The sequence below is a fragment of the Serinus canaria genome, chromosome 17 (assembly GCF_022539315.1).
Source record: "Serinus canaria isolate serCan28SL12 chromosome 17, serCan2020, whole genome shotgun sequence".
In the NCBI taxonomy this organism is placed as follows: domain Eukaryota; kingdom Metazoa; phylum Chordata; class Aves; order Passeriformes; family Fringillidae; genus Serinus; species Serinus canaria.
In genome coordinates, this window is record NC_066330.1 from 5,373,691 (window position 1) to 5,400,287 (window position 26,597).

At 43.9% G+C, this 26,597-nt stretch overlaps 1 protein-coding gene across 1 annotated transcript; it reads right to left on the reverse strand.

The window, feature by feature from the left end:
* Positions 1–1,435: 1,435 nt before the first annotated feature.
* On the reverse strand, positions 1,436–26,566 carry NUP188 (nucleoporin 188). Its single transcript, XM_009093451.4, has 44 exons — positions 26,503–26,566; positions 24,580–24,634; positions 23,920–23,993; positions 23,616–23,700; positions 22,900–22,980; positions 22,463–22,507; positions 21,891–21,983; positions 21,640–21,759; positions 21,023–21,234; positions 20,477–20,591; positions 20,053–20,253; positions 19,266–19,355; positions 18,566–18,631; positions 17,900–18,019; positions 17,329–17,455; positions 17,049–17,204; positions 16,569–16,695; positions 15,866–15,953; positions 15,710–15,786; positions 15,442–15,556; positions 14,975–15,095; positions 14,717–14,783; positions 14,162–14,290; positions 13,879–14,012; positions 13,374–13,480; positions 12,337–12,543; positions 11,761–11,930; positions 11,380–11,449; positions 10,719–10,786; positions 9,916–10,111; positions 9,345–9,422; positions 8,923–9,008; positions 8,277–8,422; positions 6,995–7,176; positions 6,413–6,613; positions 5,694–5,786; positions 5,402–5,560; positions 5,061–5,198; positions 4,608–4,682; positions 3,736–3,945; positions 2,945–3,076; positions 2,746–2,816; positions 2,460–2,589; positions 1,436–2,277 (listed from the first exon to the last, which is right to left on the reverse strand). Exons 1-44 carry the CDS (start codon positions 26,526–26,528, stop codon positions 2,107–2,109), a joined length of 5,214 nt encoding a protein of 1,737 aa, XP_009091699.1. The 5' UTR covers positions 26,529–26,566; the 3' UTR covers positions 1,436–2,106.
* Positions 26,567–26,597: the final 31 nt, after the last annotated feature.

The following is a 26,597-nucleotide window of genomic DNA, read 5'->3' on the forward strand; positions in this document are numbered from 1 at the left end:
ATGTATATTTTCCCTCAGGCCACTGACATCCCTGTTCCCCTGTTATTCCTCTCCTTGGTACATTAAAGCAGCAGCAGCTTAATGAAGCAGAAAATGGTCTCTTCCCTCAAAGCAGCCAGAAGGAATTCTCTTCCTGGCACCAGCACTCTGTTCCCTCTGCAGTAGAAAAAAAAGCACATGGAACATCTATTGCTACTCCTGACTCTGAAGGTGACCATTGTGCTGCTTCTTTGCAGATGTCAGGGGAGTCCCCCTGGCTGGATCCCTCTGTGCCTGAGGGACAGGGACAGGTACAACTCAGGACTGAAATGCTGCTGCAGCTCTAAAACACACATAACCAACAGCACCCACTGCTTTTGCTGTCTGGCACCAAGGGCTCCTGCCAAGCACCACCAACTCACTCTGGTGCTTGAATAAACATCTAGAAGAATCCATTCTTGTTGAACACCAATACAGTGATGAGCAGACTGCAACTTCCAAAGCCAAAAGGAAGGAAGGAAATAGGAAAGATTCTGACCACAGCTGTCAAGTAACAGCCTCTGCTGTAACTGAACTTGCTTAGATGACCAGATTCCAGCTTTGCTTCCCCTCCTCTTGGCAGCCCTCATCCATTCTGTCTGTGCACAGTTGTTCACCTTCAGCTCTCCCTGGTCACACCCAGCTCCCCATGGCACAAAGTGTTTCTGGTTACAGGCTGCCCCATCAAAACAGCACTGGTTTAGGATTATCACACCACCTCACAAGCCCCTCTCCCTTCTACTTTAAGACTTTACTCCAGCCAGTTCAAATCTCTTCAAAGCTCTCAGGGCACATGACACCAGATCACAGAAATGTGCCAGGATATTGCCAGCATTTAGCTTATAAGGTAAAAAAGCCCAAACCTCAAAGCAAGATAATCTCATTTTCTAGCTCTAGTCTCTTAAAACCATTGAAATTAAAAAGGCTCTGGCTGGTAAAGCAATCAAGTGTCTATTTAGGAAAGAACTGTTAGGTTATTAGCTCACAGCTACACTGAAATTTGATTTCTTAGCTTAGGTAAGTCTGTCTAGATTTCAGGCTGTATTTTAAGCAATAATCACTGACTCTCTTACTGTCATTACTACACACTGAGCCTCAGAACCTTAAAGAGTTTGTGCAGACAGGGATTCCTGTGCAGGGCCCTCACTACCATGTGCAGGGGAATCATCCCTGAGGAGTATTTTATAGTGCTGCTTGTTTCCAACCTCCCACGAGTTCCCCAACAGGAGAGTAAGAGAAAGGGAGTGGGTGTGGGGAACCCAGGGAATCAGCCTCTAATTACAATCATTTCAGACAGTCTCTGGATTGTCACCTGGAAGTCACAACATTAGCTGAGATTTCAGCTCAGCAGAATTACCACCCAGACACTGCAGAATTGGTGCTGTTGTGTCCAACACAAACCAATGAACACAGCTGCTGTCTATAAAGGTTTTAATATCAGTATAAATAGGGCACAGTTACAAAAAACTGCAAGACTGGAGCAATGGAATTTTGACGTAAAAACCTTAAGTGAGGTCTTGCTCTTCAGAAACACACACAACACACAGACTGCAGGGTGAAGGGAAGGCGTGAGCACACATACACCATCGTGCCTTGAACCATTCAGTACAAAAATAGCAGTAGAAAGATGGTCTCTGAATTGCTGGCTGATCCCTTGGGTGTGCCTTAGCTGGACTCCACGCAGGAGCCGCAGATTGCACCTTGTGTTAAGAGCAGAGTTAATGCCCAGCAGAAAGCATCTCCTCTCTCCACCCAGCCACAGCTTCCCCAGCTGAGGTACAAGCTATAAAAATAAAGGTTTTGACTGTTCAGTGCTTGTACCCAGCCAGGATGCTCTGGCAGACAGGGCGAGCAGACTGTGCTCGTGGGCTGGTCACAGGGAGCCAGCTGGGCTCTCTTACATTCACTCTGCTCCTGGGTGGCAAGAGTTCCACGGGATCTCACTGCTCAGGTGACACCACTGCCCACACCTGGCCTCCCTCCCTTCCCAGTCCTCATTACAGCTCTGCCAAAAGGTGATGCCTTCTGTGGTGGATGGGAATTGTTCCGCTGCAGGTCCTGACAAGGGAGGCAGGGCCAGGACGGGATCTATCTCTGCACGTGCCGGACAAAGGCCTGCACCAGCTGAAACAAGGGCTCCTGCCCCTCTGGACCCAGCTTGGAGGCAGACTTTCCTTGGGGAGAGGGAAGGACCCCGCTGGCAGGTGAAGAGGGACCACCCCGGCGGAAGTACCGGGACAGGCTGGAGAGCAGCGTACTCTGCAATGAAAGAGTGCAACAAGTCGGCTTCCTCCCAGCACACCCCTCTCCCTCCCCCAGCTGGGTGCTGTGGCACAGGAATGTGGCACTATGAGCAGCCCGAGGCTGTTCAGTCCTGCTGGGAAATGGGCAGCCACAGACAAGACACACTGAGCAGTGAGAGGACAGCACAAGGTGCTCACCAGCTCCGAGCTGAGCTCCTGCTTCATTCGCTGCTTGTCCCGGGGGTGCACAGCCGGGTCCCGCAGGTACCGAACAGCCTGGGAGATGAGCAGGTAGAAACAGTTCTCCATTGTAAACATGAGCAGAGACCTGTGCAAAGAAACACAAATCAGCAGCAGCCAAAAAGGTCAGCACACTCCGGTTTCCAGGTCAAACAGATACACAAATGCCTCTAAACTTCAGTTCTGATCCGAGGAGCTCAGCCTGCTGCTTGGCTGTAACTACATCAAGTAACTGGAAACTTACTTGAGGGTTTTGGTTCCCTCTTGCATATTCAGCCCTGCAGCCTGAGGGAAAGGTTCTTTCTTCTTATCCATCTTCAAGGGAAAAAAAGACAGGCATTAGAGACAGGAGATAGGAAAGAACTACTCATGCTCTTCAGAGCCTCAGTTGAACGTGCACTCTGGGATCACTGCATGCTCCCAGACACAGAAAGGGCCAGTACCTCTCCCAGCATGTTCAGGGCCACGTTGACTGTGGCAAGGAGGGTCCCAAAGGAAGGTGCAACGTCCGAGTCAAAGGCTGGTGTGGTGAAACTCAAGACAAAGAGCACGTTGTACTCAGCAAGGTCCAGCGACTGTGGAGGAACAGAAAGAAGAGTGAAACCCAGGAGGCCATGAGGATGCTGTTGCCATAGGAACAGGAATACCCAGTCCCTTATCACATTTTTTTATATGGAGAAATAGAAGCACTGTGATTATTTTTCAAGTCTCAGCTGTGCAGTAAAGTGGAGCAGTAAAGTGTCCTGCATAGCACTGCACTGGATCAGACTCCATTGCTCTCCTCTCACGGCTGCCATCACTGGCACACCAAAGTACTGGCTGCTCCCAGAGGCACAGGAGGACGTTCCCCACCCAACAGTTAGCAGCAGGACACTGCCAGAATCAAGGATTAAACCTTCCTTTTCTGAACCTGGAGACCAGGCATTGGGTCACACCACCATGGGAGGATGACAAGAGCATTTTTCCTGAAGAATGGTAAACTGAAGGTACAAACCAACTGGGTTATTGTCTGCTCCTGTAAGGTCACACATACACAGCCTTGTGTAGATCACACAAAAGCTCAGCCAAGTCTTCCCTTCACACTGTGCAGTGCCTGATTCCCAAGGCATATTCCTTGTCTCCTGCCTTCCTGCTCTGTGCAGAGCAGCAGACAGGTACACAGTGGGGTCACTGCATCAAGCAGGACACACACATCCAGAATATACCTGGAAATGCTGGAATTTGGAGCACCCACCTGGTCAAGGAGGATCTGGCAGACATCAGGGGTGAAGTGGCGCAGGGCAGCCAGAGACTTGCTGAGGATTTTGAGGAGGCTGTACTGCACTGTGAGCAGGGCCTTCTGCTCTGCTGCCTCTGACTCGGGGCTGGGGTGCTTGGAAGAGGCTGGAGGGTTACGCTGCACTCGGGGAGTCACGCTGGATGGAAGGGAGTCACCATTTTTTGTCTGTGGAGAAAGAAAAGAGAAAGTCTTGGATACAGATAGGATTATTTTGCAGTAAGACAAATGTTTGGAGGAAAAAAAAATATGCTGTGAACAAAGAGAACGAGGAAATAAGGCCCCCAAAGTCTGTCACTTGCTGAGAATCTACAGTTGGTGTGGGCTGGGGAGACACTGCATTGCAGGGAGGCAGCTGCAGAGGCTGTTTGGATTTCACACTCAGGAAAAAGAATGATCAACACACCAAGCCTGAGCTATGCTGAAGGAACACAGCAGCAGCAATGCATCATCTCCACCTCGTGCATCTGAAGATGTCCCAAAAACAAGAACAATCTCCCTTTAACAAAATAAAGGACACCAGGTCAACAGTGGCTTAATTAATGGCACTCCAGAGTCCTACCAATGCAGCCTCCTTATAACAACAGGCCTTTCAGCACAGGCTGCTGCTTATCTAGGACTAGCTTTACACAGTCCAAAGGTTTTCAGAGTCCAGACTCCTCTCTGCACCTTCTTTTTTTGCTGTGAAGAAATGCAAATCCTAACTGTTGATGGGTGTCAATAATCACCACAAGGATTATCAATAATCCATTCAATATCCAAGATCCTTGGTAATGAATAATGCTCCCTTCTAACAGAAAGCATGGTGAAGTTTGGTGTAGGATCCTCACCTGCAGGTAGTGCTGGAGCATTTTACGGCTGTGCAGGAGAGAGGTACAGGCCTGGCACAGGTAACACAGATTCACCTGAAAGAAAAAAAGTCAGGGAGAAATCTCATGAAAACTCAAACCCTGTCTATTCACTGCCACTGCTGGAAGCTAGAAAATCCCAACATAGCACTGTGATCATAAAGGATCCATGAAGTTTCTTAATTTCCCAGTATTTTCTTGAAATCACCTGGAACTAAGAACTGAAAGTAAGCCACTGAATTCCCCAATTTACTTTTCCAAGCTACCACTTCTCTCTCTCCCAAGTTATATTTCCTCACTCAAGACAGAAGGGGCAGTTAAATAACCTCAGCTGTAATTCCCATTAAAGGAGTGGTAATAACAAAGTGATATTGTGCCATTTTCTCTTCAGAGAACCAAATCCCTGCACTCTAAGACAACTATCCTGATTCCTACCTGCATGTCTCTCATAAGCTGTGGCAGGTGGAAATGCCACTCCTTTGTGAAATTTGAGAGCTGAAGAATGAAGCCAACAGTGTGATCAGCCTCTTCCAGACAAGCCAAGCTCTGCACGGTCCGTACTGCATTCAGGCACTGGGAAGGAGAGAGAAGTAAATCAGGGCCATGACAGATAAGGGACAGATGGGGTAACATCCCATCCTCCTCTCACAGCTATTTCCACTGTAACCCTTCCCAAGGCAGCAGTGACTTTTCAATGCATCTGCCCTTTCTGACTCATTTCCACTGCTGTTGGAACAGAGGAGCCCAGTGAAGCACAGAGGCAGTTTGTGGCACACCTGAAGGATCCTCTCTTGATGGACACCCACAAAGTCCAGTGCTTCTGTCAGGAAGTTGTATCTCAGTGTTTTGAGAAGACGTTCCATCAGGGACATGGAGAGCCGATAGACCCCGGGCCAGGAGGGGGCATCCAGGGACTTGCGGGATGAAGCAGATGTCTGAACAAATCACATACAAAAAGAAGTGACTATTTTCCCTCCACGCCATTCTGGCAGCTTCCAGCCACAGCCTGCAAGCCATGGGAAGCTCTTTGGGTGCATCCCCAGCTGGAATGAAGGAAGCAGCACCCACCTGGATGGCTCCATTTGTGCTGAGCTGGTACACGCTCAGGAGGGGCAGGCAGACACTCTGGGTGACACCAGCTCCAGCCATTGCTGCTGCTCCCTACAAGAATAGACTGCAGTTGGAATCTGTGCCTCTGCTCTCTGAGACTGAAGAGACTTGTGCTGCAGTATATATTTCTGTTCTTTGCACTGTCACCACCCTTTTACAGAACTTTCATCTACACACACCTCTGCATCATTAAAAGTTCAACATCAAGAAAAGGAAAATCGAACCTGCATAACTGTACTCAAAATTCCCATTTATCACTGCTCTGGTATGTACATAATCCTTGCAAAGGAGCTTGGAACAACCTTGTTTTCACCTAAAGCCCCAAGTTGAATTTGAAATAGGTAAGTAACATTCTATTAAAAATAATGAAGAAGCAGATTCCAACACTCAATGCTGGTTTAACGAGGGGTATTTGCATTGCAGAATCCATTCAGTGAAAGTGCCTGCTCTAAATGACAGGTCTGCCTGGCTGGCTCAGCTTTTCCCAGATATCCCACTATGGAGAACAAGGCACACTAAGCAGTTGTACATACAGGACCTGCTGCTTGCCAATCTCCAAATTATCTACAGCTCATCATTCAGCTCTATCACAGACAGGATAATGAGATAAAAAATAAGACAGACTTTTCTTATTTAAAGTGTACAGCCATGCATTCTCATTTCTCTGCATCTCTCACCTGCTGAGTCCTTGCTAAGGTCAGCAGCAAATGTAATGAGGCCTCTGTGAAGTGAAGGTTTTGTTTAACTCTCAAGCTGATCTCCAGTGCAGCAAAGATGGTAGGAAGCACAGGGACTTTTCTAGTAATCTGCAGCCAGTAGTCTCCATCTTCATCTACTTCACAGAGCTCCTTAGCAAGGTGCAAACCCAGAACACACACCTGCAGTGACAAGGAAAGGTAAGTAGGTACAGGGCTGTACCAAGAAAAATCTCAAAAGCATTTACTAACACCACCTAAAGATCAATCATTCTCAGAATCACAAATGAAGGCTCCTGCTATCCCTCATATTATACTCTGTACACCTCTTGGCTGTATTAGCACCCATGAAAATGTTTTTTAGTGCACACCTGAAGAAGAGGCAGCAACAGCCACCTTCCCAGACTGATGTGAGCCAAGAAAACATCGAGTAATTCTGAAATAGAAACTGCTGAACTTTCCTTTGAATGGCATCAGGCCACAAAGGAAATTTGTTCCAAGCATCATGACACTTTTGTCTAGAGAGAGGAGACAAGACTGCAGAGCAGATGAAGAGTCCTTTACCCCGTCTCGCTGGTCCTTGTGCTTCACTCGGGAGGCGTCGTCGGTCTCCATGCTGTCCTTGTCATCTGCAGCATCTCCCACAGTCAGGCTGTGCCGAGTCTGGTCCAAAAGAGCAATGACCTCATCCTGGAGAGTCTCACACACACTCAGCACCAGCTGGGGGTACTGGGGGATGTCATTCACTGTGACACACACAACAGACACCAGTTAACACACAGTCCTTGTACTCAGCTTTCCAGTTTAACTGGCAACATCACTGAGCCACATTTCCTGGAATTAGCATTTATTCTGTTCTCATTTCAAAACCTACAAAACAATGTGAGCAGCTGTGACTAAGTTAGATGTGTACATCTAGGAGGATATATTAAGGGATTATATTCATCTCAATAACAAAACCATGTAGTTTTTGTCATACAGAAGAATATAAACTCATGACATGTCGAAACACAAATCAAGAACCAGTATGGACAAATTATTCCACCACAGCAATTCCCACCCACTGCTCCAGACTGCTGGTATCAGCCTATGCACACTGGGTGCAGTCCATGGTCTCTGAATCAATATAAATACTACATTATTATCAAAACCATTATAATAAATTGCCCCACCTTTTACCAGGATGACTAGAAACTCAAATTCAACAGCAAAGAAAACAACTAAAATCAAACCAACTCTCCACTTTATTTTTCAAACTGTACAGGTTTGCAGAGCCAAAGCAATGGGACAAGGAACACGGACAAGTAACCTGACACACCTTTAATCACAGTTGCCTTTGTATGTGCTGCACAGAGAAATATTGCCCAGATTTCACTGAGGATCTTCAAGTGCCACTGCACTGCCAGATGCCCCACAAGGGACAGGAGTAATGACCAGACTGGTTTCTGTGGTTTGCAACAAAAGGTACCCTTTCTTGTGTTTGGGTCTTTTGTTATCTCTAACTAGAAATCCATGTCAGAATCTAAGCTCTACAGTCACCCTGAGAGAGCCTGAGTTACACATCCACTGAGCTGTCTCCAAAAACACACAGGAATTAAACTGCTCAAACAGAGGTTATTGTCAGGGAAAGACAAAAGGGAACACATGAACACAGAGTGAATGAATGAACCTCACCTCTTTCCAAAACTAGCTAAAGAAGGGAAGAAAAAAGGAGAGAAGTCCCACAGGCTGGTGACTACATTCAGCACCCAGCATGACTACCAGCACTATGTGTTTATCTTGCACATGCTGGGGGTAAGGTGTGTTCAGCCCTGGCACCTTGACACCTGCACATGCACCACCTCACCTTTCATCTCCTTCATTTGCAGAACAGTGATAAGAGCTGAGAACACTTTGGCTTTGGTTTTCTCCATCATCTGCTGATCTGCCTGTAGTACTCCCTCCAGAATCTGCGTCAAGGAGTTTATGATTTTATCCACAGAACTCAACTCGCTGACAACAAAAAGGGAGAGCTCTTCAGATTAGACAAGATCCCTCAATAAATATACTGGCTTGAATGAGCTGTGTGGGTCATAAGTTATATGACCCCTAAAAACATAAGCAGTTCTTCAAAGTAAAGTTTAAGTCACCACCTGCATCTCACTAAAGACATTCCACAGAATGAGAGAATGTTTTTTTCCCTTATTGTAAGAATCAGAGTGAGAAAGCAGGACTGACTATCACAAAAGCTCTTTTGCTACTTCTCACCAGCAAGCAGGAAACAAAATTAACTGTATTGCTACCAAAGATTTCTCACAGTTTCAGCAACAACCAAGAGACATTTGGCATGCCAAAAGAGAATGCAAAAAGGCTTCAGTTTTCTCCCCAGATCACTAAGGGATTCTCACTAGAGCAAAACACTTCAACATAATCTCCCAAATTTTTATTCAAACATGACCTCCAAAGTTTTTATTTCTAGCAGTGACTAAAAAATATCCAAACAAAATACCCACCTTTTCCACTGCTTGAGCAGGATCAGAAGAAGGGTACACAGCATAGACCCCAGCTGTAGACAGGGCACTGACATGGGAACCTGAAGCTAAGGAGAAGTACAGTAAGAGTTACAGCTGGAACAGTCACAGGTAGAAACACTTCAGAAATGCTCAGCCCAAGCACCCACCACCAAATGACCAGGTTTGTTCTTCAGCAGAACTGAGGGGACCAGAGGCAGGACCCTCACAGGGTCATTTAGTGATGACAAGAATGACACAAACAAAACAAAGATTTAAGCAGCTGATCAGTTCATGGAGAGAGTCTCTGTTTCAGCCCATTTTCACAGGATCTAAAAAACCCTAAGATAACAAGCATCTGTAGGAATACTGCAAAGAAGATAAGCAATTAGGAAATTAAAGAACTGATAGGAAGCAACACCTACCAAAACCCTGGTGCCATTTAGCACATCTAGAAACAGCTCTTGATGAACAGCAGAATCAGTCAGATGCATGATATCAGCCTAAATCAACCAAAATAAAAATCAGTCAGCACAACAAAAGGTGCATCTTCTAAGCAGCCTCAAATCAGTCTACTGTTTTGTTACTTTAAGAATCCATCAATATTACAGCTGCTGAGTTTTACAGAAATCGCTTTAGTCCTACATTACCACTGACAAGAAACTGGTAATGACTAATTGCTTAATGGTGCATCCCTGCCTCACTCGACACAGGAAAAGCTTGTCAGGATTGCAGAATTACTTAGAAACCCTCTAAAATTATTTACTACCTCCCTCCTTGAGAGGACAATATCTCATTTTGAACAAACAGCAAAACACCACCCACTCTAACCTATTGCACCATGCTCATACCAACCTGTACTATGTTCACACACACAACAAAAACAAAAGAAAAAAACACTGAATGCTGCTTAGCTGGCCCTAGGAAGCTGCTGACATTGCATTATTCAAAATTCATTTCAGCCTCCATTTCAACAGGATAAGAGGCAGCCCTTACATGGCTTGTGGAGATGATGAGCAGCATCCTCCAGGCTGAGATGAGCATTTGGTACTCGGTGACGGAGGCGCAGCTGCTGCCCTCGGTCTCTGCCACGTGCTGGGCCAGGGACCGCACGTACTCGGACCAGTAGGCAAAGCGCTTCTTGCTGGAGAAGCTCTTCAGTGTGTCTTTCAGGGACTGGTCCAGTGAGCCCCTGACCAAATCAAGAGGAGAAGTTATCTTCAGTTATTCTTGGGTCAGAAAATATACTTCTTCTCAGATTCAGGGAGGAAAACCAAGGACACAGCTTGCAAGTGAAGGCTATTCCACATATTTGACCTGTGCAGGGAATCCCACTTTTTGCTTCAAATATGAAGGAAAAACATGATCCCTGAAGAAAATCTATAATTTTTTTAAAACAGCTCTTAGTTAATCCTGACTTTTCAACATATGAAATAGATGTTACTTTCAGGAAAACAAATAATGTGGGAGAAAACTACTAAGTGTGATTCCATCACTACAAGGAATCTCAGCTTAGCTGACAATTAATTTTAATAAATACTATATATTCTTATTTCAGGATACAAGGAAAATACTGATACATTCTCACCTAAAGGCTGCAGAAGAATTGTAATATCTTTGTGCAATTAGTGATTGCAAGAATCTTGAATGTCTGTCATGTGTTCATGAATCACCCCCAGATTTTCACAGGATTACATGTGCTTTGCCCATCAAAGCCCATATGGTGTATCAAGAGTTAACACACACAGTTTAGATAACTAACAAGTACAGGGATGAAGGAGAGACTACCAATGACTCACTTGACCACATAGTAGATCTCCAAGCAGATGATTTTCATTATTAAGGCACAGGTATCCAAGACACTGAGCTATGAAGACAAAAAAAAAAAAAAAAAAGAAAATCTGAGCTCTTCAGGGTATGTGAAATTATTCCTACCCATCCACTTGGGATGGCTGATACTCCAGTTCTGCAGGAGACTTATTTCTCCCACAATAGCAATACTTATGCCATTTTGACCACGGACTGGTGACAATAGGGACACAATACTGTGCTCAGAGTTCAAACTCTTGAATGAGAGCACCGGGCTTTCAGAATGAAGGAAAAAAATTGCACAGAAAGGAAGAAAAAGAACCTAATCAATTCCTCTATGATATCAGTCAGCCTGAGCCCAGATTATGGATACACTTCAGGAGCACACCTTCTACAGTGAGTGTTACCACAGCTGCCACACAGCTATTTTTGTTTCATTGTGTGAATAAATAGCAGAGAATTTCAAAAGGCAGTTAATGGCTGCCCAGCCTCTGAAAAGTCAGACACCATTCACTTTATCTTCTGCCTTTGACCCACTTGGTCACAGCTCCCTTTAGGAAGCTGTAAGCAGAGGGAATGGCCACACACATCACTTAGAAACCTTTTTTGAGGAGTACATAAAGCCCTTCATTTTGTTTGGGTGTAACTCACCTCTGATGATTCGGAAGGTGGAGGAAGGGTCCCAAAGAGGGGATTAGTTAAATTTTCCCAAAACTTTGGCCTAAAATACATAAACAAAAGTATTATCAGCTATCTCCCTCATGCCACACGCCTAGCAGCATTCTGAGTGTCCTAAAGTATGTAGAAAATATGCTTTGGTAAATACAAGTTTATTTAGCTTCGTATAAAAGAAACAAAAATATATTTGGTTCTGACACACTGGGGCTTCTCATCTTCCACACTCAAAGCCCAAACACTGTGTACCCTCACTACACATTAAGATGCAAATGTCCCTGGAAAGTCTGATAAACCACAGAAAGAGTGTTCTGGAAAAGAGGAAGGAAAATGCCTTGTCAAGGAGCACCAACTCACTTTGTCCTCAGCACGAGCATGGCGCTGTCACGACGGTCCTGCCACAGCGCGTGCAGGAAGGCGATGGCAGCGCGGTGCAGGAGGGGAGGGCACCAGTACCTCTCCTGCTGCTTGGAGTCAATCAGCTCTAACACCACTTGGAGGCAACTCCACTCCCCTAAGCTGAACTCCTAAAGCAAAAGGAGACAAGAGGTAATAATGCTGGAGATCTATATTGTCCATTGTACACAGATTTTTATCTTTCACAGTGCCAGAGCATCATGAACAAGTGTTTAAAGGCTGCTTAAAGGACAGCACAGAGAGTGAAGAGAGCAGGTCACAGGCACCCTTGGTCTTAGTAGGTGTTCTGTTGCTAATTCAGTATCTGCCTTGAAATACTGGGGAAAGTTCCTCTTTGGTTACAGGGAAAAGTGAAACTGGGATAGCACCACATCCATTAAACACAAGCACAACCTGCATTTATCTTTCCATTAAGCACATCAGGTTACAAGTAAGAACTGTCAGATTTTAGTATTCAGTGCTGTAATATGAAAAAAAAAAGCCAGTGAGTCCTCAGGCAAGTATTTGCTATTGTACCTTTGACCCATCACTGCCATCCTTCACTTCCAAGTTCAGGAACAGCTCAATGAGCCCAGGTTGTGTCTCCACTGCCACTGTGAGGAACTCCAGGATCATGACCTTGATGCGCATGTCCTCGATCTTGCTCTGCAGGTGGGTGAGGAAGGCGTCGCGGATGGCAGCAGCATCACTGCCCAGGCAGGCATACACAGACATGGGAGCAACCTGCCCATGGAAACAAACACCAGAGGGAAAAATAAACATGCTGTACACAATGCTTAATTCTACATAAAAGGTGATTGTATTGAAACTCAAAAATATTTAATATTGAATCTATGAACCTATCAAAGTAGATTGTCATTAAGCAGAAAGAAATGTGACAAGTGATCCAAACTTTCCTCTTGAGCAATTCTACTCTATCCTCACCTACTTCTCAAAGGTTACAAAAGAAATAGAAAAGACAAAGGAAAAAACTGTTTGGAATTACACTTCTGGAAATAAATGAGCCAATATCTGGATTTATATGCTTTTAGAAAGCTACAAATATTCTGACGTTTAGCAGACAAAAAGAGTTAAGTGCAAAAGGCTTCATAAGTCTAAAGTCTACTTTTACTAAGTCCAGAAGTCTAAAAGTTGAAAGGTCCCAATAAAAACTTAAATAGGATACTCTTCTCAGTAAGATAGTACAATTCCAAGTAGGAAGGTCTAGGAATTCAGTTTAAGAGTGTGAAGAGTTGTTCTCTTCCCAATTTTTTGCTCAAAAATTGGGAAGAGAACAACTGGAGGTGCAAATACTTTGCAGAAAAAACTCCACTCATGGGATGCCTCTCAGTGAGTGCTGAGTGACTTATGAAACTGCAGATCACATTAAAAAACTAAAGGATCTTTTACATGATTTTTCATGTGCTCTAACTTAGGTGCCATCAGACCACCCTTCAACTGACTTGCACTAAGCTCCCTGATACAAAAAAAGCCTGAGGAGATTATTTGAAAAAATTTCAGTGGTGGAATCAGTCACAAGGGGAGAAGCAAAGGAGCACTGATGTGTATCTTACTGTAGCCAGTCGTTTGAGCAGCTGGATGGCCAGGCGTGGAAGTGCAGGGTCATGCTTGTGGTAGATGTATTTGGCCAAGACAGCAATAAGGTTGTTCCCATGAGCACCTGGAGAGAACACAAATAAAATCTGAGAGAAGAAACAACAAGATGTAACTATTTATCAAATAATGATTTCCACAGCAGAAGATAAGAACTAAGTCGGTTTCCCAAAAGAACATGGTATGGGTCCAGCCAGAGGCATTAACAGCAACAGATTTAGTATATTCTGTAATTACAATAATCTCATTACAAAGCAGCAAACAATAAGCCATGTTTGATTAATCCTTTAAAAGCTGTCCCAGAGAGGAAGAATGCCTTAGAGGAGGGAGAAGAGGCATCCTCCCATCAGTAGCAACCACTTTTTGTAACCTGGAAACCTTAACTAGTGTTTGTGATGAGACACACAGTGCCATTTGCAATTGCCCCAGAAGCACAGCTCCCAGGCTGCCCCAGGCAGTACCCACCATGCTGAGTGAGTGCCTGCTCCAGGGGAGACACCACGCTGGACGGGGGCTTCAGCCGGATGACGTTGTTGGTAACGGAGAACGCCAGCTTCACTGTCTGGATCAGCAGCTGGCCTTGGCCCTGGGACTCATCACTGTGTCCAAAGAGAAACCAAAGGAACTGTGTTCACAACCAACGTTTATTATTTTACAACATTCACAGAGGAAACTCCATCAGAGTTACAAGACATTTTCACTCGGAGCCAGCACACAGAAGCTGCCCAAAAAGCCACACCCCACTCACCTGCTGGACTGGGAGGCCATGACCATGTCAATGGTGTCCACCCCAATTCCCATGATGTTAATGACAGCTTGCCCTGCCTCCGTGTTGGCCAGGCTGAAGATGCACAAGGACTGCAGGCTGGGGGCATTGCTGTGACACAAACACAGGACAGTGTCACCAGAAACACTTGAGGCATTTTGCCACATTGCACTCAGAAAACTACCACAAAGTAACCTCCTCATTTCTACACCCCCACTAACCCTTCCTTTACCCTCCCTTCTACTTTCACCAGAGTATACCAAATAGGAAAGTGGATGGAAGTCTGTCCCAAGAAATCTATGTGCTCTTTTCTTTTTTTTTTTTTAACAAGAGTTGTAGAAACCAACATGATTTGCTCTGTCCCTAATATTTTGCTACCCTTCCTGTACTCAGGAGTACAGCAAAGAGCTGAAACCAGCACTACAGAACTATGAACTCCCTCCTACTCTTTTGAATTCAAAAACCAAAACAAAGTTACAGTGATTTCTGCACTGTAAACCAGGCTAGGGCAGGTGTGAGACCTCTCACCTGTCTTACCTGCTGCGAGGATCCATTTCAGGGCATAAGTTCAGTATAGCATGGATCAGCTGCAGAATTAAGCACCCTAAAACAGGATGAAATGGATTACTCAGTTTTTGAAAACTTTTGCCTTGTTCCTAGTATTTTCAAACAAATCACAGCATCTAACAGTATCAGGACATGTACAATGCAAATCCCAAATAGCTGCTAGAAAAAAGAAGGCAAGTGATCCCTTTTATTCTCTTCCCCTCTTACTCTCCCTTTTAACATCCTTACCGATTTTCTCTCTCACTCCATGAGAGTTGTATCTCCATTTGTGGTAATTTGGTAACATTTCCTTCAGAACAAACACGATGCAGGGCACCAGGCCTTGGCTCTGGGTGCTACCAAGTTGTCCCTAGGAGAAACAGAAATGCTATTTAACCAGGAGGGGAACAAGAAAACTTTTGGAGGAAGATATTTCTTATTGTCTTTGAAATGTGAGAAAACCATGGTACACGGGGACATAGATTTACAAGCAATTTCTAGTCTTTTGTAGTCATTTGAGACAAGTCAAAATGGCTTTTTTGTAAGAATCAGATCAGAGAAAGCACAAACAGCAGTGCAGAAGGGAGAGTCAAGCAAAGATTACTTAGAGAGCCCTGCTGCAAAGTGACTGATCTCAAACATGGCTGAGATCATTTTCACTTCTATCATAACAGCTCAGAGCTGGTGTCACACCAGAGCACTCCAGAAGCACTCACCCGGACTAGAGTTGTTACCAGGTTCAGGAAGGAGATGGTAACACTGTACTCGCCTTGGGGCTGTTCCATGCTCATCAGCAGGTTTCCATAGCCCCCAGCATTCATTCCCTCTGCACTGTGAAATGAGCAAGAGAGTTCATCACAGGAATAGCAGGATTCTGACATGAGTGAGAGATGTCAGGTGCAGAGATTGTACACTGGCAGAAAGTTCTTATTGCATGTTATGAATTGGTTAGGCAAAAAAAAATGGGGAGGGGAACATGAATACCTAATCATGTGATTCATACTGGACAGTGGATTGGCAACAAATGGCAAGAACCCCGTGTGGTGAAGGTCAGTCCAAACCTGCAAGAGAAGAGGTACAGATACTCCTTCTGATTTACATATAAATGTACTGGTTCTCACCAGCAGGTCCTTTCCTCACCTTGGCTGGCATCCGAGAAGCCAGGACTGTCAAGCAATTGACACAAGAAGCAATAACATCCACTGGAGGAGAGATTACAGTTGTTAGCCTACAAAAGAGAAACAGCACATGGAAAAAAAGCACTGTCACCTGTAGTCTAGTCTGGTTTTTAATCAAAAAGCTTCTTTCCCTCTCACTGAAGTACACATATATAAAATTTAAGCAGATAAATACAGACACCAGAGTCAGCACTTTCAGTCTAGACTTGCCACCTCCCCCTCACACCTGAGTCAGATCAATTTACTGCCAGAGCAAGGCTGGCAAGACAGCAGGTTGTCACAGCAAACAATAATTATAAAGCTGAACATCAATTCCCAGGCAGTTAACTCTGGGAGGAGCTAATAATTACAACTGTTTTAAAACCTGTGAGTTACTGCTCTAATGCTATGTTTTATCCCTGTTTCATGTAAATACAGCTACTAATCAAAAATGCCTTTAAAGGGATAAAACTGCACACCTTTCAGGAAAGAAGCATAAAAGGGGGCCATTTCTGCTGTATCAAAACATTAACCCATGTGCAACCAGAACAGTTTTGAGAGCTGAACACCAGTCTTGGGGAATTCAAGCACTGACACACATCCTGTAAAGCTCTTGGCAAAATAAGCGATCAGCAATCCTTCAGGTCACTCTATCTGCTTAGGTACCTCTGCTGTCAGGGACTCACCTCTGCAGGAGCATGTAGATTCGTGATGTGATTGGCAGAAGACAATCTGCTATTGACACATCAGTGCTGATGACTTTATGAACCAGATCAATTATGGGCTTGACCCTCTGGCAATGCTGAATCACATCTGGATAAAGAAAACCAAACATAAGAACACAAAATCTTACTTCAGCAGTAATCAAGCCTGAAACAATGCACATTTATCTTACCATTTATCTGCATGACTCAAAACCATTCATCTCCTATATCAAAAAATATTTGTTTATCTATCTCAACTTTTCCCTCATCTAAAATGTATCTCATTACACTACATGCTCTTGGCCTTTTGCAATGAATTTTACAGAATAATCATCATCAGGTTTCTGAATAATATTCCATGCTCTTCCAAATGCACTCAGAGCTGTTCAGTCCTACTACTAAACTCAAATTGACACCAATTAATAACTATTTATTCTTTTTTACACTCCCAGCGTGTCTCACCTGCTGTTGACACAACATGGAGCAGCATCTCAATCTCACAGGTGAACAGAGTCCAGCTGCTGTAGGAATACTCCCACCGTACCAAATAAGCCCGATCATCCAGCATCACTTGGCCCACTGTTCCCTGAGGTATCCGTAGATTTGTTTGACCTAGTCCTAAAGATCGAAGAGGCAGGTGAAACAAAGTCACAAATTTAGCCGTGAGTTAGAAGCCAGGTAAAGAACGAGCTAAATTCCCCAAAGCATTTCAGTAAGAAAAGGTGAAGGGCAGTTTCCTTACCAAGAGGATAGAGGAGCTTTGGAGCCTGTCTTCGCCACAGTGTGCCGTCCTCGTGGGAGATCACATCTGGAGGTTTGTGCTTGTAGAGCTCAATGTAGAAGGACATTTTATCCAGGAAACTGTATACCTGCATCAGAGAGAGCTTCAACAACACAGCCAAAGAGCCAGAGCTTCTTAAAAATTTATCAACCAGGTAATTTACAGCATCAAGCAAGTTTACTTGAGGTGTACAACAATATCCTGCTAATACATCAACCCTACCAAAACATTATTACACAACCCTCATATTCAGACAAGTCTCATCTAATGAATCAGGTAAGTACCACCCAAAAATTAGCATCTTAATCTTCAACCATTAAAGCTGAAAAGTTTTCTAAAAGCCAGAAAACAGCATCCTGCAACACCACACAATTCTGAAGGAGCCATATCCTCTGTTCTTAGACAAAAGCTTATGTCTGCTATCTAAGGCTGCAATTGAGATAAGCACATGTAATGGAAAGAAAGAATCACAGAGCATGTCATCCCTGACTTGAAATAAATCCTCTCCCAAACACCAAGAGAGATCCTGTACCTTTTTTGCAGTAGATTTATCAGACACAAGGGCTTGGAGCAGCTGAAGGAGAGGAGTGAGAAGATGGGGGAACATCCCACAAACACTGTCCAGGATAATACCCAGACCTGCCGTAGGTTCCTGGTGGTGGAAAGAAGAAACAAATGTCTTACTACTAAAAAGAAAAGGTAAAAGGGTCTCAGTATAGCACAAGGTTACAGCTCTATTTTAAGCTGTACATTTAACATTAATCATGCACAAAAGTATCACTCCAGTGACTGGAGATCACACTCACACAGACTAAAGCATGAGGCAATCTGCAAGTATAAGGCAAGAAGTAAAACTGTAAGGCATTACATATCATCCTAATTCTGTGACAACAAAAAATAAGCACAATGCTTTTGCCAGCAGTTAGTTCAATCCTTGCAGCCCCAGCCCTGCTATCAGCTATCACCTATATTAAAACTCGTTCCAGTATCCTTTTCAAGTGTAAAGCCAAGGCTGTACCTAAAAAGCAGGAAAGGGCAAAAGTAAATCAAAGATAGATGCAAATGAACATTTGCTCCTCAGGCCCTCCTAGAAACCAACTCACTAAATATAACCAGCCTGTTCCTTTCCTAAAAGGGAATCTTTTATCAGGTCATAGTTATAAACAAGGTAGGTCAAACAAGTTGCAAACACACTCACCGTCTTCCAGAAGAGCTGAGGAATGCTGGAAGCTGCCAGAACTTCACATGCAGCATCAATTATATCCTACAAAAGAAGACAGGATGGAAAAAATCAAAGCTACTTTACACAGGAGGATCTTGTTCTCACCAGGTTCTCCCACATCTTTGGAATTTAAGTTACCCACCAAGATGTAACTACTTCCAGGAGCCAAAACACACCCAACACATCCACCCCCAGACCACAACTTAAAGCCATGCTCCTCCTAATGAATGAAATGGCCACAACAAACACATCCACAATATCTGCAGCGGGCTGTAAAATGTCCAGTCCAACTCAGAAAAGGAGTTTGTATTATTTCCATTGTTTTGGGAATAACAGATCACCAATTAGTTTCACATCCATAGGACTTCAAATGCATGATGTGCTCTTTCATTACTAATCTGCCAGTCTGTAGAGGTGTTTACCACGTTTGCATGGTGTAAATGCAATAGGAAAACCACCAAATCACTCATTTGGGTCTCCCTAAGCCACATAAAGCTTTCAAATTTGCTTAAAGCAAATTTGCATAACACAAATTTGCATAAGTTATGCATTTTTGCATAAAGCTTTTCAAATTTGCCGTCTGAAATGCAGGATTACAATTTAATAGGCAATTATCATCAGTTATGACAGGTAACTTTAAATTATGTAAGAACTGCAAAAGCTCTTGGATGCTTACCTGCTGATTGCCCAATGTATGCAATTCCAGTGATGTCAGGACAAAGGAAAGAAGTCCATAAATACACATACAAGCTGTGCTGGCAGTACACTGCAAAGACAGAATACACAAGGATGTTATGGGAAAGATTATGAATTACAAACATGCTGTAACTCTACTCAGTCTGCTTTACACACCAAGTAACTGACATTTTTATGTATCCTTGCTGCAAAGGGTCAGCAAAACAGGGAGCAGTCATTAGTTAAGCTCCATATTAACAGGAAATATTTCACTGAAAGGAGAAGTCTTGCCATTACCATTATGACTAGAAATGCCTTGCAGGCATCAAAATAAAAAGAAAAGCACTCAACACTTCTGGGAATCAAAAGGATTTGCTTTCACTGGCTTCTGTCTACAAAGCAGTTTACCCTAGTACACCATGTTTTGTAATGAAGTCCTATACAGAGAACAGTGCAGAGTTAAATCATCCAATACTCAAGATCCATAATGGCAAATACACTTTTAGAAGCAAATCAATAAAAAAGTTTGATTAACTGGAGTCTATTCTGTTCAAGAGAGATGTACTTTCTTGCTTTACAAAGCTTTACTTAATTTTCTGGACATAACAATCTGTTTTGCTCCAACTTGACTTCTGATCCTCACTGAAAGAAGATCAAGATGATAGAACATGCTTTACTGCATGTTCTGCATGAAAAGAACACTGGTTCAGTCTCTGCTTCCTATCACAGCTGTACATCAGGAGCAGTTAGACCTTCAAAAGCTTACATGTACAATTGAAGAAACTCACATTCTTGCCCCCACTGCTGAGGGATCTCAGCAGCTTTGTCAGATACTGGAAGACATTCAGCTGGATAGCAGTGCTGCCCATCTTCCTGATGATGTTTGTGGACTCATCTGGGTTTATGGTGTGACGGAGCAGAGCCCAGGCCAAAAGCACTGGAGCGTGATGTGAGACATCCCCTAACTGTAGCAGCTGATTGTCCATCTCCTGCACAGAGACAAATCAAAAGCAAAATAACTGAGATCTGAAAGTAATTCATACTCAACAAGCACATAGCTGATTGTGTCCTCCTCATGGTATGTGGATGCCAGTTTCTACACTTGGCCAACAAGCACAAGGACCAGAAGTTTACAGACACAGCCTGGGCAATCACACTAAGTTCTGTATTGTTAGGCTTGAGGAGGGGCTGTTTACTCTGCCAGTGTTTTACCTGGTGGATGTGCTGATTGTTGGCCAACTTGTGCTCCTCTGTCCTGTCATCCAAAGCACGCTCATGAAGGGAGTCAATTTCCATGCCTTCCACCAGAATAAGAGCACTAAAGTAGCTACAAGCAGTAGAAGAATAAAAACAGATCAGTAACTTCATTTGAGTATTCAGGTGAGGTTTTTTAAAAAACTATAAGAGGTTAAAAAGCAACCTTTAGCTTGCTTTGTTCATCTTTCTTTGACCCAATAAGAAATTACAATAAATGAATGGTACATAATCCAAATTTTATCTTGAAATGCTGGTACAGGAAAAATTACAATCTTCAGAACTACCTTTTTTGATTAACAGACAAAAAAGGTTCACTGAAATTTGAAGACAGCTTTTCCACCTTTATAATTCTCTGCCACTAGGATGTATGGCAGGATTCTCACTTCCCCTTTGAGTCATGGCCCACACAGAATAACAAAGACATAATTATAAATGCATTTTTTCCTGAGAAAAACAATTGTTTTGCTCTGTACCCACATCACAAATACACACAACACTTACCCAATACGATCCACGAGGTGATCCATGCTCTCATCTACTAAATGTCTGTTGGTTTGTCTTGTGCCAAATCCCTGCTCTTTGAACATCTTTGCAAAGGCCAGGAGCTCCTCAGGTGCCATTTCAAAGTATGCATAGTAGAGGAAGATGACTTCCAGGAGCATAGACTGCTCCCGAAGGCATTGCACAAACCACCGGGAAACCTGACGCTCTGTCTGCACAAAGGAAAGTTCCACCATCACATGTCAGAGCTCACAGGGCAGCCAAAGCAGTCAGAAGCTGAGAAGTGTGGAGGCATTTCAACAGCTTGTGCAGCCAGCAACTGTGTCAATGGCAAGGAAAGCCACTCTAGGTCCAGAGAGATCATGAACAACTACACATAAATGGCTCTGTTGGCCCAGTGCTCTCCACAGATTTATTACAAGGAACAGTAAGGTTCATGAAACTCTGTTTCTGAGCAAAAGTCTGTTCTGTTACAGAGAAAACAAATTTTATGTTTCTTGGAGAAACATAAGGAGAAATGTCCTGTTTAACTGCTTCTGTACAGATGTATCTTCCAATACACTACATACAAGAAACGACTTTATAAGCTTGAGAAATGATAGTAAGAAACAAAATACCATGAGATTTCCATGTGTTTCCCATGTAGGAGCCTCTGCTTTGTACAACGCTTCGAACTGCTTGCGGTAATTCGGAACAAGCTCCTTGTCCAACTTTTCAATGCACTGGAAGTACTGTGCCTTAAAGAGACAAACAAGTCCATGAACTTCTCACATGCTTGTGGGCTTTTTGCACAAGCAGGGAATTATGCCCCAGCTTCCCTATTTAGGAAGCTGGGGCATAATTCAATGGCACCATGTCCTGAACTCACTGTGTAGGGGTGTCTCTCATCCTGGAAGTAGGTGAGCAGGTGGAGGACGCAGCGCAGGATGCAGATCCTCTCCTCATAGTAGTAGTCAGCGAGCTGTGAATGTAAAGTGCCATCAATACCAGCCTGGCACAGTGTCCAACTCCCTGCCACCTCCCTCTCCCAACCACTGCCAAGGCCTTCACCACAGGAATACAGAGTTACTACAGAGGGAATTTCAACTGAGGAGTTCTGAATTTGGGGAAAATAACTAACAATTAACATTACAGAACTCAATCTAGCATTGCCATAACAACAGGTCTATAATTACACTGTAAAATGAGAAAACATGGAAAAGAAAGGCAAAAAGACATCCCTATTACCCTCTGTAAGAAATGATCATCAATCTTGCCATGTCAGACAGTGACACAAGCCTACAAGCTTTGGAAAATAAGGCAATGTACATCTACCCAGCTAAATTCCAGCTAAATTATATGAAAGAATACTTCAATTATTTCAAGATTTTCCACAGAAATAAAGTAGGTTTGCTGCCAACAGACTTTTTTCCCCAGAAAATACAAATGGAAATGACTAACCTTCAGCATCAGAGCCTGACTCTGCCTTTCATCCTGAAGAACTGTCTGTAAACAAAATTTGACAAAAAAATAGCTACTGGAAAAATATCTACTGACAAAATATATGTTCACAAAATGACTGAAACAAATAAAAGACAATTTTTCTTTCCTTTGGAAAGACAGATTTGAAAAGCACAAAGCCAAAACACAAATTTTTAATTATGTATTTATTTTTCAGCTCCACTCTCATTCACAAATCTGTAGCTTTCCTGTGACAGAGAGAGGAGCTGAGTTCCTGCAGAGATCCAAGAAGGAAGAGATATGCCTGGATGCAGCTCCAGAGAAGAAAAGCTACAAAGCCATTTCCCAATCAGAACTAGGATTCACATGTGACCATTTGCATCAAAAAACAACTGTTATTAGAGAAAGATGAGGAGTAAATAGAACATAAATGGGACCTTCAGGGAGTCTCTAGTTCCTCTGTAATCCTCTTGAAGATAAGATTGTAACAATTGCACACTCTGCTCTTCATCCAGGCCCTGAACAAAAGAAAGATAAATGATCTGAAATTAATAAAGGGCAACTGAATTCATTAAAGATTAAGACTCTCTCCAAATACTCAGGCAGCTCTTATCGCCAAATAGCTAGCTTAAACAGCTCGCCAAAAGAATATTTTTGCACCAGACAGATGCTTTAATCAGCACTTCTTTTAAAGCTAAATACACAATCTTTAATGTCACCGAGCTGCACTTTAACTTCAGCTAAAGGAGCATCAGTCATTTAAATAAAAGTACCACCAGCCACTGAACTCTAAACTTCTGGCTTAAAGAAACAGAACCTTGCAGTTAAACTGAGAGGATTGTCAAACAAGGCAACTGATTTAAGGGACATCAGTTTTTTAGCTGAGCAGCTGGCCTGGAAGAACCCAGCTCAGATCCACAGCAGGTGGCTGCTGCTGAAAAGGACCAAGAAAACCACAGCATCTCAAAGTTACTCATCACTTTGGAAGTTTGACCTAGAGCCTCAATATGTACTTCAACAGCCTTTAGATTACTTTGAACTGAAAGGACCTTAAGTTTCTCTATACTCAACATCACAAAGGTTACTTCAGTGTCAGAATCCTATAACAATTCATTCCAGGGATAAAAAATAATACAAGAGCAGCTTCACTCACCAAAAACTTGCTGACTCTCAGACCCAACTCTTTTAGTGGAGCAGCAACATCTTTATCAGCTTTAATTTTTTCTGCTGAAGTCGTACTAAAGTGGAAAAAATTTTAGTCATTAAAAACGCAGAAATCTCAAGGAAAAAATTAAATAGGCATAATTTCAAAGTTCTCCACTCTATCAGTTTAAACTGAACATTTGCTTTTTCCTCAGTGACCTTTCAATATTTCATACAATATTCTGCAACCTTTCTTTACTTACTAGGAAACTCCACATTAGAGATTCATTTCTAAAATCAGGCAGTGACTGTACCTTGGTGGTTTGTAGTATGACAGTCCCTCTAACAGCCTCTGCCAGTGCTTGTTCAACTCTGCAGCAATCTGGGCCTAAAACAGAACCAAACACCACTGAACAGACTCCTCAAAGTACATTATCAAATATTAGAGCTGTTAAACTTCAGCAAAGCAAAGAAATTCCACCACCACAAAGAGGCAGGACCAACACAAGCCAGGTGTCTATGGCTCAGAGTGATTCCAGATGCAGAACTGAACAGGGCACTGCCTGTTCCTAGGGAGGGTGGGGAAAAGGGAGGCAAAAGACTGGGTTTAGAAACATTTGGATTCCCAACCTCTGGGCAAATTCTTGAAAGCACAGGCTTCAGCCCTCCAAATAAGACAGCAGTTGTACCATACATGAACACCCCAGGGCAATCCAAGCAGCAGCACTTGTGCCCACTCCAGAAAAGGAACCACCTTTCCCATACAACCTCCCAGGCAGTTCATGCAGCAGCTGTAAACAAGCAGTGGAAGAATTAACAAGTAGCAGAGGTATGGGAACAAAAATCATGCTGAGAAAGAAGGAAGAGCAGCACAAAATATTTTCACTAATATTCAAAGAGATGTACAAATGATGTGTTTGGCCATGGAGTCCAATAAGTGATGGCCAAACCTGCTCTGCAGGGAATTAACTTACTGGTTCTCTTAAAGCTGATCTGCCCAGCAGAATTGTCCATAATTCTCTGCTGCTCCTGCAAACACAAGGAAAAGGTGGAGAGTATTTTAATGATGAATGTTATTCCAGGCTTCCATTTAGCTTACACTTTTCAAACCTGCAATTAACTTACAGCAAATGACAATGCAATGCAAGAAAAAATCATTTAAGGAACATCAGCTTTTAGCTAATGAGCTTCAGATGCCCTAGAAAAACCAAGGAAAAGCCCAGAGAGGGTGACAACTGACACAGCAAGACCTGTAAATTCACATCAAAGCTTCACATTGATATCAGGTTACCAGCTCACTTTGATTTTGCTATCTGAACGTTTAAGGTTCCTAAGAAGAAAATGAAAGCATAAAGCAGTATTCTACTGTTACATTCAATGCTCTCCTTCAAACAAATTTTTCCATCAGTTTCATTCTCCACTTGAAGCAGAGCACAAAACTATGAAGTGAAAAACTGCACCATCTTTATACAGAATCCAGAACATTTACACTCAACTCCTCTTTTCTTCATGAGAACTCTGTAGAAAAGCCAACCTGAACTATAAGAATTTACAGATCACACCCCGACCCCAGTCTTCTTTTTGAATGCACATGCATTCAAAAAGAAGACTGCCTACAACAGCCCAGAGAAAAGATATTTGCCAAAAAGAGTATTTCATTTAGACAAACTATGATTTGATAGCAACACATTACAAATGAGGATTTAAACACCCCAACTCCCCACACAAAGACTGTCTACACAAGAACACTCATTGCCTTATTTTTAGAATAACATTATTAAAATAACTCACTGTGGCAGTGAAAGTCATCTGTGACTTCTGCCATGTGGTGACACTTAATGACAACACCTGTTATTTCCAGCACACCCATCAGTATAATCTCTCCCAGCTCATTCCTCGATGGTTGTGTGCACTTCTCTGCCATGAACCTCTCCAGCCCACACAGAGCACCCAAAGGCTCAGAATTTTACCAGGAATTGAACAGCAATGTGAAAGAAGCAATTCAATGAATGCCAGGTTTGGTGATCGTGTCAGATCAGTGCCTTCTTTTCTCTTAAACAGTTTCTTTCACTTATTGTCAAATCTGAGCCCCAGCCTAGCAACGCCAACCCACCTACTTCTCACTCCTTCACAATCCCCTCTGTGAATAAAACACACCGTGGTTTGTTGTTCCCTCATTAATAAGGCTCCAAGACAGCTAAGGAAGGAAAGCTCTCTGTATACAACCACAAGTAACAGTGCTGTCATTAATTTCATAAAAATTAGACACTAGGGAAACTCCAGAACATAAAAGCGTTGTAATAAATGGCAAAAAACGTGCTCTAGAGAAACGAAACCACCGAACTAAGACGATCACTGAACATGGGATTCATTAAATCGCTTCCGTTACACATTTCCACGTGTGTATTTGGACTCGCACGTCAGCAGGAGCCGCGCGGGAGGCGCAGCCGGCCCTGGCGCGCCCCTCGCCTCAGGGAAGAGCCAAGCGGCCGCCGGGCACCCCCGCGAAGGGAGCGCGGACCGAGCCCCAGGCCCCGCCAATGCAACGGCTGCCACGAAGCGCTGCCCAACTCTGATCCCACACAACAGAACTAAATAACTACTAACTACTAACTAAAATGCCGGCACTCGCTCCTCACTGCGCTCTTCGAGCCGTGGGTCCCGGAGGGTCCCCCAGCCTGGGGGGCGGGGCCTCACCGCGCGCGCGAGGAAGGGGCGGGGCCAGTCCGGCGCGCGCCCCGCAGCAGTTAAAACCTCCCGGCCCCGCGCTGCGCCCCCTCCCCGCCGGCCCCTCTCGGCCCCCGATCCCGCAGAGGGGGATCCGCCCGCACCGAGAGCCGGGGCCTCCCCCACGCTACCCCCGCGTTCCCTCCGCCCGAGCGGCCCCGGCCCCGCACCTCGCGCTCAGCCCGCCCGCCGCCATCTTCGCTCCGTTGTCACGTGACCCAGGGGCTGCCTCCCTCCACCACGCCGGTGTCACGTGGTGCCGCAC

Bases quoted from the DNA above. Each gene is read 5' to 3' on its own strand.
- NUP188 (XM_009093451.4), bottom strand. From the start codon at position 26,528: ATGGCGGCGGGCGGGCTGAGCGCGAG. The intron at 20,592-21,022 runs GTAAGTGTTGTG...TACTGCTTGTAG, and splicing joins CACCTCGTGGATCGTATTGG to CTACTTTAGTGCTCTTATTC. The intron at 9,009-9,344 runs GTAGGTGTTGCT...ACTTCTCCTTAG, and splicing joins TAAATGGCACCAGGGTTTTG to CTTCAGGTTCCCATGTCAGT.